Source organism: Fundulus heteroclitus, chromosome 18, assembly GCF_011125445.2.
Source record: "Fundulus heteroclitus isolate FHET01 chromosome 18, MU-UCD_Fhet_4.1, whole genome shotgun sequence".
Taxonomy (NCBI): Eukaryota; Metazoa; Chordata; class Actinopteri; order Cyprinodontiformes; family Fundulidae; genus Fundulus; species Fundulus heteroclitus.
The window spans coordinates 14493940-14507848 of NC_046378.1; the positions used below are offsets into that span (position 1 = coordinate 14493940).

Genomic DNA, 13909 nt, shown 5'->3' on the forward strand with positions numbered 1-13909 from the left:
AATACTCCCACAGCCTGCCGGGTGCTTTTGCAGAATGAGGTCAGCTTGATAATCAGATGTTCAGGTGACTTGCAGAAAAGCTGGTGGGCGACCTCTGTGATCACCATTCCAGTCATGAAATAACAGGGACGGCTAAAATGCCCAAAAAGACCACCAACTGGATGTAGGCTAGCGGATTTGTCTGTCGTTAGCATCCATTGGTAGCTCTAGAAACGCAGCTAACAGCTCTTAACTGTGACCTACGCTTTATTTTTCTCTCTCTCCAAAACCTTTAGGTGGAAATATGATGGCAGGGCTAGCTTAAAGGCAAACACGCTGTGCCCCGGCGAATAATAAGCGTGCAGAACAAGTGTCAAGAAGAGCGAATGAGGAGGGGGTGGTGGGGGTAGAAATGTTAGCCTCGGCTACGTCGACAGACAGTTTTGGCTAGCCTCCGTCTGCAGACTCGCATTTATTCAATCGTTTAGAAAAATAAAAAATAAACAAGCAGGACACTTAACAGCTTTAAATGTGGCGGGCTGCTACATAAACCGGGCAGCCGGCTACACCAAGCAAGCGGAGGCGACGGCACATGTGACGGCTGCACTTTGTTTACGGACAGCCAGGTCGTCGGAGCCGCTCAGCTGCTCGGCCTGCTAGCAGTTAGCCAGCAGTTGAGACCGCGGTGGTCGAGTGAGTAGCCGGCGGGCAGCCGGGGCGCCCGCTGCGGCGTGCACTTACAGGAAAGGCCCGTATCCTCATTTTGGTGTCCTTCTTGGTGCCGCCTTTGCTGAGATTGGACATGGTTGCCTCGTCCGTAGGCTGTGTATTCACATGAAAGTGTTCTCCGGGGAGGGACAGGGCTGAATACTGGCTCAAGGAGCAGCTGACGAGCTTTCCCTCGACCCCGCAGCTCCGCGTCCCGCACCGCTAGTTTTATGTTGACAGCTGAGCGCCAGGCCAGATAACTCTTCATACAGCAATGGCGAAAATACCTGCAGCCCTCTCTTGAGCACAGATCACGCTCCCCAGCTAACGCGAGAACTTCGTCGAAGGGTTTTTAAAAATTTTAAGCTTTAGTTGATTTTATGTCAAGTTCAAACTTGTCACCAGGTTACTTTGCTGAATAATGTTTTGTCCGTCATTCTGGACCATAGAGCTGAAGAGTTATTCAAGCAAAGGCACCTTAGAAGAGTGCTACTCTGTGACAAACCTTGATAATAAAATTTTAGCCACATTTTTAAATTTTTGTTTGAATCTTCACATTAATTTTAAATTGTATTTTCTGTATAAGCATTATTAACTTTTTTTCACAATTGTACAAGTAAGAATTAAGAAACTAAGTTTTTTAGGCTGCGTTTCTGCTTTTAAGTGACTAACAAATATTAGAAATTGTCATTTTGAGTTTATATATATATATTATATATATATATATATATATATATATATATATATAGATATATATATATATATATATATATATAGCCAAAATATTTGCAAATTTTTAAAATGAAGGTTTGATTTATCAATTATTGATTTATCACATCCATCACTTGACACAAGGGGTCAATGATAGTGTGCAGCATGAAACGTCACCAGTCCGAAGACAATCGGGGGAAAAAACAACTCCACACATCATACCCAGAGTAACAAGTTAATCTCTTCATGTTTTTGTGGGAGTAAACAGAATATATGGGAGAAAACACATGGCAGAATGACATCAGGCTGGGATTTGAACCCACAACTTCCTTGCTGCAAGGCAAAGAGGTCCTAAAAACTACACCACTGGGCAACACATTAGTTTTCTTTTGTTCCTTTTTGTCCTGCATCACACTATCAGCTTCATAACACCATAACAGATATTTGCTAATTCTGTTTACCTAAATGTATTCTTGTTTTTGCTTTGTTATATACAGAAGCCTCGTGTTTAAATAGAATAATCAGTACGTTAGTTGTACTGAAATGTATGGTAATAATTACTTTATGAGCTGTAAAAGACCACTTCATTTCTCTGAGGCGTAACAAACCAAATCCATCAACCATTTCAAACATGTTAAAATGTTACATCTTAATTGCACCCAGTATACAAATCATATGATTAAAACAACTGAAATTTAATTGCTCAAGCTTTTTTGGTTGTTGTTTATAGATGCACACACTTATGTACATAATGTTGAATGAATTATGCAGACATGTCTAAATAAATATGATTCAAAGAGGAAATTAGTCAGATTCTCTTCAGCCTCTCGCATGATCTCAGGTGAGCTCTGCCCTGACAGTGTTTAACCTTTCTGAGAACATTAATTAGAGCAGTTTTGAGACCTCCAGGGAATGTTCCCCGAAGCAATTCTAACTCAACTCTGAAAATAGGTTTACATGGCCGAAAGTTGTGAGTCTGACAGAAACTTAGTTTCTTATCTACTTTACTGCAGCAGTGATGTTAGAAATGCATTAATTACTCTATTAAAAGTTTCAAAGGCTTTTTTATCACAAAATATAACAATCAGGCATAAAAGGGTTACTCTGAATGTTCGGTGACCCTCAATGCTCCACAGCCATACAACCCCATTTACAACAGATTGTGATGCATTCTGTAATCTGACCCTTTTCTATCAGAACCAGCATCAAAGTCTTCAGGGATTTAAGCTGTAGTAGTTTGTCTGCTGAATTGGACCGAACCATCAGACCTTCACTCCCCATATGTATCAGGGAGCTATGGCCTTACATGACCCTGTGCTGTCACCACTTTACTACTATTCTTTCCTCAGACCACTTTTGACAGATATTGATAACCGCAGACTGGAAACACCCCACAAGAGCAGCAATTCTGAACTTGCTGTGACCCAGCCATAACAAATTGCACCATGTCAGACTCATTCACATGCCTTCACTTGTTCATTTTTCTTGCTTCTACCACATCACCTTCAGTCCAATGCATCCCACCCACTAACATGTGCAATGCTGAAGAGAGAAGCACTCATTACGCCATATTAATGCACAAGTTTATGCAATGATTCTATAAATTCTCAATGAGATTAGAGTCTGGGGAATATCTTTGCGATGGACTTAGTGATCACTTTTTCCTTGTGCTTCATCATGCTGTAAAACATGTTTGTCAATTACTGATTTGCTCCTGAATCTTTGGGTAAAGTCGCTCTTGGGTGCTTTTTCATTCAAGGTAGTTTTTCTTTCCCAAAATTGTGAGCCAACTTTCTTGGGAGGATACATGGTTTTGACAGCGTCTTAACACGCGTAACATAGTGTTCTTACATAAATGTGCACACCACTAAACCAATGCTGTGTTGAAGCACCGTTGGATTTAATGGCAGCAGTCAGTGTTTTTGGATAGGACACATGTTTACTACACAATATTTTCCCACCCTTCTTTGCTAAACCACTCCAAATCTGTCAGATTTTAAAGGCATCTCCTGTCTAGGGCCCTCTTCAGGTCACCACATATAGATTTTCAATACCGATTGGACCATTTGAAACATGTTATCTTCTGGTGAAGCCATTTCTTGTTTTGTTGTTAATTTGGGCAATTGTTGTAGTACCGAATAATTAAGTTCCTCTTCATCTTCAGACTTCCAACACAAGTCGGACGTTTTTGTATCAACATTGACTAATATCTGCAACTCTTCATCATTTCCTCCACCTTGACTGGGTACCAGTTCCAGCTGAAAGCAAAACATCTCCAAAGCATGATGCAGCCACCACCATGCTTCCCTATTGGTATGAAGTTTTTTATTTGTTAAGTAGTTCTTCGCTAAACATGCTTTCTGGAATTATGCTTAAGAAGTTCAATCGTGGTTTCAGGTTTGTAGGTGTGAACCCAAAATCCAGCCAACACAGAGCACGTTTTAAAAGGTTTATTGAGACTTAGAATACTGGCAGACGAGGCAGGCAGGCAGGAATGGGAAGGAGACCCCAGAGGATGCAGACAGACCAGGAGGTGCAGGCACACAGTGATGAACTTGTCCAGAAACGTAAAAAACAAACCAACAAAAACCTAAATCATTAGACCATAGCACATTTTCCCACGTGCTTCAAATGTGTTTTTGTGAAATTTAGAACTGGCTTGGTTGTTTTTCTTGGTATGAAAAGGCTTCTGTTTTACCATCCTACAACCCCAAGTCCAGACATGTGAAAGATACAGGAGATTGTTGCAACATCTACAGTACAACTGCAACTTAAACTTCAGCCTTATTTTGTAAATCTGTAGCGAGTAGAAAATGTAGAATCACTTGTTACATTCAACAAGTCATAACATAAAGATAAAGGTAAAATAAAATAAAAAAAACGCTTTAAAAACCACAAAAATATTTTTAAAAATACCTAGGGCTGGGCAATGATTAAAATATTTAATCGCGATTAATCGCCCTGATTAATCGCCCTGATTAATCGCGATTAATCGCATTGTATTTACAAACTCCAAGAATGAATTCAAAAGTAGTGTAAAGAGCACTTTTATTTTAATGTTCTGCTGCCATATGAACAAAAGTGTTGTAACATTTGTAGCACTTATCAGTAACACATATTTAGTGTAAAGCTCAACTTAAACATGTAAAACAAAAAATAGCAATAATAATAAATTAAAGCTTATTGCCACTGACAGGGAATTCTCTTTATGGGGAAAAATCTACCAAAAACAGGCAATTTCTGAGGTAACAGCAGGGAGCAGCATTACCATTTTATGTTCAATACCAAAGTTTAACTTGGCAGTGGTTACAACTAACTTGTTTCTGTCATATTCGATGCTGGAAGAACTTTAAACTGAAATGCTTGCTAACTCGATATGCTTGCGTTGCTTGCGTTTATTTGACGTTAACACTCGGTTTTTTGTTGTTGCTTTCTCGCGTGCATATAGTGAATGGCTGAGGAAAAACAGGCAAAAACACATAGATACTTTGAAGCGAGAAGCGACTTCATTGACGGCGTCGATGCAGACCCCCCCGCTCCGCTCCGCACAAAACTTGTTCAGTTCGCCAACTCACCGCCTCGCCTAAGCAAATTCCTGCGGGAAACACCGCCTTCCGCATGTCGGCTTTGTTTTTTTCCGGCCAGCACCTTTCTTCCTCTGAATCCGAGGCTTGGCTGACAGCGAGGTTATTGGCGCATTATCGCCACCTACTGTTGTGATTCAAACCCCTACACCGCAGCAACAGACCTTCACAAAATAAAAGCACGTGAGCAACATGTGTTAACGCGCGTTAAAGAAAATATCGCCGTTAATAGTCTAATGAGTTAACGCGAAATTAACGCGTTAACTTGCCCAGCCCTAAAAATACCTTATAAAAGCAGACTAAACTAGAAAATAAGCATCAAGTTTAGCTAAATAATAGCATGAGTGATCAAAAGAACTGGGAAATATTATAATGTTCGCCTACCCCACGCGTGTCAGCCTCTCTGACGTTTGCTTCTTTTCATTATTTCTGAATGTCCAGGTCTTGGGAATGTCACCTTTGTGCCATCTTTCCTCCAGTTGACGATGACCATCTTCCCTGCATGTCACATGAACTTCTTTGCTTGTCTTCTCCTGACTGATACATTCTTCAGAAGCTCTCTACAGAGCATGGCCTTTGCTATATGATGCAGCTAAGAAATGCAAATAAAACCCTACTAGAACGTCTGCAAACTATAAGGGGTTGATCATTATCAATAAAATTCAAATCTGGCATTTTAATAGGGGTGTGGAGACTTTTTCTATTCACTCCTAAACATAGAGCATGGTCCGGCTGCATCCACAGAGATGTATTTGGCAACGACTTGGTACCATCAGCGTAAAAACATGTAACTTCATGCACTCATCTGGACCTTTATGCCAGAGTTATAATGTGAAGCATTTGTGTACAAGCACACGGCAACAACCAAAAGACCTTTCAATATATTTATTTCAAGAAAGACGGAAAAAAAAAAATCAGAATGTTTCTTTCTTCTTGAAAATAAACAGATCACTAGCTCTCAGAGCCCACCAACCAAATGATTAAAGATGACCAGATTGACCTTTTGGTTTAAGTACAATTTATACAAGTAGACTGGGTTTTTATTTGTGCTAGAATATATCCCCGTATATCTTAGGTACTCATACGACTTTCTCTGATCGTCTGTGTAGAAGTTTGGGCTCGGGATTGTTCAGAAATGGCTTAGAAAAACTGAAAAAAAAAAGAAAATCAGGAAGCAAACACTATAAATACAATACAAGATTGAAATACAGTCCTTCCCAATGTAATAATGATAGACAATCAAAAACATTTGAGTTTTCAAACATTGTTATTTACAGCAAATATATATATCTCTCTATATATATTTTTGCCACTTTTAGCAAATATGTCACAGGTGATTCATACAATGTTATCACATCACAGGTTTGAGTCCCGCTGTTCCTGCTGTGACGAGAGGAAATACAGTAGATTGGCTTTATACTTCCTGGACAAGCTGTCGCGATGAAGCGCGATCGCCTACGGCCCTCTGACATCAAACTATTCCTAAAGTCACGTCTGGTTTTCATCTCGCTGCTGGGCCAGGAAGTGGAAAGTCTTTGCTTGGCACATTTACCCCTGACTCTCTATAACAAACATCAACAGACAAACACAGACTCAATATAGAAAACTGTCAAAGGTCTGAACTCTCAAAAGCCTTTGTTGCAGTAAAAAGAAAACTCCCATTTAATTTACTTTTTTTTTTTTTTTTGAAACATCAGGATTTAAGACTTGAAAAACCTCTGGCAAACCCGACCTAAAGCAAGGATTTAACAGGGGGGCATAGGTATGTAGCAACTTCTATTTATGAAGGTATCTATGCAATGTCACAGAAACAGAGGCTTCATATTGCACATGAAGAAGCCTTGTACATCTGTAAAAGTGTTTTCACAATAATTGAACAAGTGAGAGAAATGGAGGAGCAGGAAGTTGAACACAGTGAGGCCCTTTTAAAATTTTATAATACGTTCATAAAGCAGAACAAGTGAGATTCAACCCCTTCACCCAGCAGTGCTCAGGTATATCCAAATGAAACCAAAAATGTTTCCTATAAATACCCGTCACGGGGTCCTTTGGAAAGAACAAAAAAAAAAAAAATCCTATAATTCAATCTTCTAATTAAATCGATATATTTTATTTTTCTGGATGTAAAGGAGAAAAGACAGTAGTAGATGAGTTCATTTGCATTTCCTCTCTTGATGCTAAATGAACTGTACCCCCATGCAAAAAGTATTCACGCCCGACGACATTTTTCAACTTTTAATTATGTAAAAAAAATATACACACTGCAATGCATCTTATTTGGATTTTGTGTGATATACCAACACAAATTGGTGCAAAACAGTGAAGCAGAAGTGAAATGGTGCATGATTTAACTTTTTTTCTCCACCATTAATACAAAAGTATGTCATGGATTTGCATTTAGTCCCATTTACTCTGATGTCCCTAATTAGAAAATGGAGTCCACTTGTGTTCAACCTAAATTCAATGCAACATCAGTAAACAAACAGCATCACGGAGACCAAAGAACACAGCAGATGGGTCAGAAAGAAAAAAAAGTTGTGGAGAAGTTTAAAGCAGGATTAGGTTGTTAAACTAGCTTTGAATATCTTATTTTAAATCAGAAAGACTATGGCACAACTGTATACCTACCATGACATGGCTGCTTATCTAATCCTTATGGCTGGGCAAGGTGAACATTAATCAAAGAAGCAGACAAAAGGTCTGTGGGTACTCTGGGGGAGCTGCAGATTCAAATCTCAGGTGGGAGAATCTATCAGCAAGACAGCTATTAAAGTTGTACACAGTACAAATGTGGTCTTTACAGAAAAGCAGCAGGAAGAAAGTAGTTGTTGAAACTTTAAACTTTATCACAGGCTAACCCTAACCCTAACATGCCAGTAAGACAAGGAGCCTAAACTTACAACTAGAGCTACAATGAAGACATTTTAGATCAAAGAATATCTACTGGTTACAAGGGCCTATCAGTCTCCTGATGAAACTTAAAGAAAAAAAAATCAATAATGGTAGGATATGAAAAAAAAAACAGACTACTTTGTGTTGGTCTGTCACATAAAAAATCAATGCATAAACACTGACGTTTGTGGTTGTAGACAGTGTGAATACTTTTTGAGGGGGCTTTATCTCGTCTTGTTCGATGTCACCCACACGCCTATTTGTCCATCCACTCATTTGTTTGCCAGTCCATTCGTAGCACACCAAAACACAGCGGTGTCCATTACAACCTAAATTATCCTGGATCAGAAGCCTTTTAGTTAATCTGAAAGTACGGCATGTTGACCAAGAGAAAGGTCCGGTTGCCTCGGATTTAAGCCGATGACCCGGATAACTGAGAATTTGCACAGGCGTATGGCACCCCAAGTTGTATTTTTTTTATTTATTTTTTTTATACATTTTTCAATGAAGCATCTGAGAGCTCAACTCATTCGACGTTTTCTACCATGGCTACATCTCTTGTTGATTCTTTTCTTTCTGTAATGTTCAGGTGTGGCGGTGCTTTCATGTATGATGCACAGACAGGCAGGAATAGAAAAGAAGTGAAAAGACGCAACATTTCAGGTCTTTAAACAAGTGTTTTACAAAATATACATGTTCTCAGTCAACACAGTGATACTCGCACTATGTCCACACGAATATCCAACACACATACTAAAACAGACTTTTTATTCCACTTTTATATATTAAAAGCTCTAATAAAGGCAGCAAAGATACGCGATAAGGCAGATCCATTGGACACACTCGGTGACACTATTTAACACACCCTACTGCACAGTTACACCAACGAATGAGATGGATCATTTAAAGGGCTTCTTTTTTTTAATCCTAAAATTGTTTAATAAAAAAACAAAAAAACAAACAAAAAAGAACAAAATAAATGTAAATAATTTAATTAAATGGCAAAAATGATAAATTGAATGTACAGTGCTGTGGTATTTGCCCACTATTTCTTTCTGTTTTTGCATTTTTTCAGAATTTAATATTTCTGAGCATCAAACAATCTTAAATATGAGACAAAGATAACCTGAGTAAATAGAAAAAAGCTAAAATAGAACCTTGTTTAGAACCTGAAAAAGAACCTCAGCCAAAGGAAATTGACAAATAAATGGGGAAGAACGTAACTAAGATCCATCAGTCTGAAAAGGGACTTGCGAGGCTTTGGGGCTCCAATAGGCCACAGCGAGCGCCATTATCCACAAATGGAGGAAACATGGAGCAGTGGTAAAGCCCTAAACAGGAGAGGCTGGTCCTACAAAATAACTTTAAGAGTGTCGCAAAGACTCAACCAGGAGGTTTAAAATAAACACACAACTACATTTAAAGAACTGCTCAAAACAGGCTGGGCAAAAGGGCATCCTGCCTCTAAAAAGACCTAGAGGACCTGTTATCATCGATGGAACCATAAATTCTGCTCAGTAACATAAAATAAAGCGTGAGAATGTCCAGCCATCAACTTTAGATCCTCAGCTTGAGGTCATTTTACAGTCATCTGAAGAACACCAGCCAGTCTTCAACTGACTAAATCAAGGTTTTAGAGTGGCCTAGTCAAATCCTGGACATAAATTGCATGAAGATGTTGAGTTATGACAGGAAAAATATAGCATAAATGCCTCCTCTATGGCTAAATTAAAACAATAATGGGTAAAAATTACTCAACCAGTTCTTGATGACAGGTGTTAAAGTCAGTTTTAAGGCCAAAGTTGATCTGGGTAGCTTTAGTTTTTGAGATGAATAAAAGAAATCATTGTTTCATAGTTTCCCAGATTATCTTTGTCTGATATTAAAATTTGAAAATTGATCTGAGACATCTAAATATGACAAATGGCATAAACAAGAAATCTCAATGGAGGGCAGACACTTTTTCACAGCACTGTTTGTTTTACTGCATGAGTGAACTCATGTGAATAACGTTCACAAAATGGATGTGTCTCATTCTTTTTTTATTTTTATTTTTTTTTTAATTTATGGCTTCTGGTGTTATTGATGGGTGATTGTCTAAAATGTGCCCTAAACGGTGAAGGATGGTGGATGGACACAAGCTAGGGGTTTGCATGTTCAAACGAAGGAACAAGAACAAAAGGAGGTCATGTATTGTTTACAGATATTCTAACGAGGTGGATACAAAAAAAAAAAAAAAAATCTGCTGTGATGGCGTAAAAACAGGACGTGTTAGTTGCTTATGAATGGGGGGGGGGGGTGATCACAGGTTAACTCGTAACCGGCGAGGAGTTCGTCCATCAAGCATTCAAGAGCAGCGGGTGGGGTCTGTGGCAACTGAAAGGAAAGTCCGCCGTAACAGAAAGTATAGCACACCGTCTCACTGTTACACGTCGAAGGAGTCTTTGCCACGACTACGAATGTCTCCGTCTTGTTTTGTGCGAGTATGCGTGTGTGCGTCGGTTGGTCTTATTTTTACAATCTTACGAAGGATCGGTACGTGACGAATGAACGTGTGGACATGTAGAAAGATACTCGTCATCTTTTTGCGCTCCTCGACTAATTGACACAAGCGACATCAAGCATCAGATCGGGTGACTCGCATAAATCCACCAGGTTCAGAACGGCCGTCCGATTCAGTTTTTCCGTTCTGCAAAGGCCCTCCAAGCACACCAGGTGGTTGACATCAGAGAGACCAGCCTGTCTTTGGCCTCTAGAAAGGTTTTCTTCGCCTCCTACTGGACGACAGGAAAACCTCAGGGAAAACACGTCGGGGGCCCCGCTGTTTGTCACTGGCCCTGACCGCCCTCAGTGTCATCGAGGCAACCGTTCAGGCAGTGGTCGTCGCTCCCGAAAGCGCCCTGCGACTGGAGCAGCTCGTACTCCTGGTCCAGGAAGTCCAGGCTGTTGTTGCTGGGCAACCCGCGGATGGTGAACTTGTGGGAGACTTTGGTCCACTGCTCGCGATTCGCCGCCACCCGCTCGTACAGCTCGGTGGCCCCGGGGAACAGCTCAGACAGCAGCCTGCGTGGAGAGACAGGGGGAGGAGGAAAACATTTGCTGCTTTGATTAGAAAGTCTGAGGTGAGAAACAAGCAAAGTTAAAGGCAGCGCGCTGTTAAGAGGTTCGGCGGCACACAAAACTTAGTTTACCCCAAAAAGTTCAGATGTGCAAAAGAGTTGCTCACAAAACTTTGTTTAGAATTTTTTTTTAATTTTTATTCTGTCTTGTTTTGTCCCGACAACTGTAAATCATAAAAATGTTTTGTCTGAATGCGAATACAAAAGCCCGAGAGACTAGTTACATAATAAAAAGACAGACATCTGTTATTCTAACATGCAGTCATGGACAAAATTGTCGGCACCCCTCTTGACAGAGGGATACCAACAATTTTGTCCATGACAGTAGATTCCTGTTTCATGTGTGGAAATATAGATTTTTATTTCTCTAATCTGATTTTTAAATGTAATTAAAAACACATCAGATTATCAATTAATTTACACATTGGTGATGAAGCAAAGGTTCCTTGCTGAAGTGGAGTCGGTCTAACCTAACCTGCGGTATAACGGTTGGCTATTGGGCTCAGCTTGGAGAAATCACGTTGAATTCTGACTGAGTGAAATTACACCAGAAATCACTTAAAAATGGCTGTCAGGTAATTTGAAACTCAACCCAATCTGAACAGCTGTTAGCTCCACTCTCCCGGTGCAGACTTCTAGGTTTCTCCAAACATACATCCTCAAGATACTTTCTATAAAAAAAATACTGACTGCTATAACAACCAAAAAACCCAACTATCACAACTCATCAAAGACATTTATGAATGATTGATATCCTGAAATCTGATCTCCATTCATTTCATTTGTCTGTGAAGTTAAACAGTTAATAACAAAATGTACACCTTATTGTGTAGTACCTTTTAAAACCTCATGTAAAACAAAACAAATTGCATAAAAAAAGCAAAAAAAAAAGAGAAATTGTTATTAAAAAGATACAAAGTTTATCATAATAATGCTGGAAGTTCATTTTTTTTATCTCACTTTTCCTTAAAAATTACACGTTTCCTTTAGACAGAACTAATATTTCAGTGTTGTGCAGAGGGGAATTTTCTGGGTGGGACACTGGACTGGACGGCTTCTATGCTGGTCGGCCTTGACTAAAAGCCTGCTAACCACAAAGAGTGGTTTACTCTTAAATTGTCTCTTTTTTACCGGAAGAATTTGTTGCTAAATTACATAATAAAGCGACAAAGTCCCTGAACATTTTATTTGTAGTTTATTTCCTGGAAACATTTGCCTTATTTTGCCCTCATAGCAGTGACGCAGCAAAATATGCATTCAGCTGGAGCCTCTGCGTTGATCTAATAAATACAAAATTCAGTTTTCACTCTAATTTGATCTCTTTTTCTTCCATGGGTCTCCTGTCGGAAATATGTGACTTAGCTACAAGAAGCTTCTGTATTTTTAAAAATGTAAGGAGTGCTGAAAACAATGTAGATTACAAATCTATCTATCTATCTATCTATCTATCTATCTATCTATCTATCTATCTATCTATCTATCTATCTATCTATCTATCTATCTATCTATCTATCTATCTATAGATAGATAGATAGATATATATAAAGAAAATAAATCCTAACAATAAATTAAATGAATTGAGCAAAAAATAAGCTAGTGCCTTTAGATGTTTTTAAATAATTTCTGTCTGAAGTGCAAAAACCGAGCCTAAAACTGGACATGGTGTGATGTAAAGTGTTGTAAAGTAGCCTGAAGGAGTCAGATTTGTACACACTTGTAGATGGGCATGGCGATATGCTCCATGAAGCTGATCTGGAGTTCTGGGATGTACGCCTTCTCTCTGTCCATCATCTCGCTCGGCCTGTTCCCCATGGCTTTTTCCTGCACATGCACAAGCGCACATTGCACAGACATGAGTGAGGAGCTCAACGACCTGTATAATGACGCAAAATTCAGCCACTTGCTCAATATCGCCAGAGAGCATTCAGCTGCTGGGACATACCAGATCTCCTTGAGAGAAGAACTCTTTATAAATCAGCTCCTGTGGACACACAGAGGAACACATGTATCACTGCACACATGGTTTCATGTTTGCAGAATGGTGACAGTATCAAAACTCAGTCTGAATTTGTGTCAGGGGTTAAAAAAATGTAAACAGAAACGCAATGCACTTTTATAGAAGCTTAAAAGTGGTCAAATGCATGTTGAATGCTTGGGCTGATTACATATTTTACATCAGGCTGGTGTTCTACAAAGTGTATTTTGTTTCATTCAATTTGCAAATAGAAATAACACCTGCTGTTCCCCGTTATTACAACAGAGCAGTGAGACTGAAACAAGCCCGACATTGTACAGCAATCTCTGCTGGATAAAAGAAAAACATGTTTTTTGTTCTGTGGTTTTGGGGTCAAGGATTACTCTGCATTTTGATTTGAGCATTAGGTGTTTGGAGATTGAGGGTAGGATTCAGGGCAAGGTTCACAGGGGTTTTGGCGACGAAAAAGGGGGGCAGGTCAAGATTAAAAACATAATCCCACAATGGAGTGTGGTTGCCCAGAAGAGACTATAATGGAGTTTAAATGTTATTTACAGTCTCCAAATATTGAGTGTTTAGTTATTGGTTTATGAAAAACTCTATAAATGTCCTGTAAACTGACCGCAATCTTGCGTGTTGTTTTCCAGTCCTTGGTTTGGTCTGACAGGTCGCATGAAGTCATCAGCAGGCACAGCAGCAAGGAGTGGTGGGTGCGACTTTTTGTATTGTACCCATCTGAAACACACAGACACATTTAGATGATATTTTATTTGACATCATTAACATTTTAAAGGGCAAATATCCTTCCCTATTTCATAGCCGCAAGTATCTGAAACAAATGACTCACAATCATCGTTTCTCTTAATGCTTGAAGGACATAAGTCACTTTAAAAAGCACTTTTACTGATACTAGAGCCTTTGGACGCCTCTAAAAACAGACA

At 39.3% G+C, this 13909-nt stretch overlaps 1 protein-coding gene across 1 annotated transcript in view; it reads right to left on the bottom strand.

The window, feature by feature from the left end:
* Positions 1–6670: 6670 nt before the first annotated feature.
* Positions 6671–13909, bottom strand: part of LOC105923413 (cGMP-dependent 3',5'-cyclic phosphodiesterase) — a 52570-nt gene continuing 45331 nt past the window's right edge. Inside the window, exons 26-29 of the mRNA XM_036149593.1 lie at positions 13591–13703; positions 12936–12974; positions 12708–12814; positions 6671–10937 (exon numbers count right to left, since the gene is read on the bottom strand). Coding sequence (XP_036005486.1) covers positions 10703–10937; positions 12708–12814; positions 12936–12974; positions 13591–13703 — 494 coding nt within the window. The 3' untranslated portion in view covers positions 6671–10702. The remainder of the gene's footprint in view (positions 10938–12707; positions 12815–12935; positions 12975–13590; positions 13704–13909) is intronic.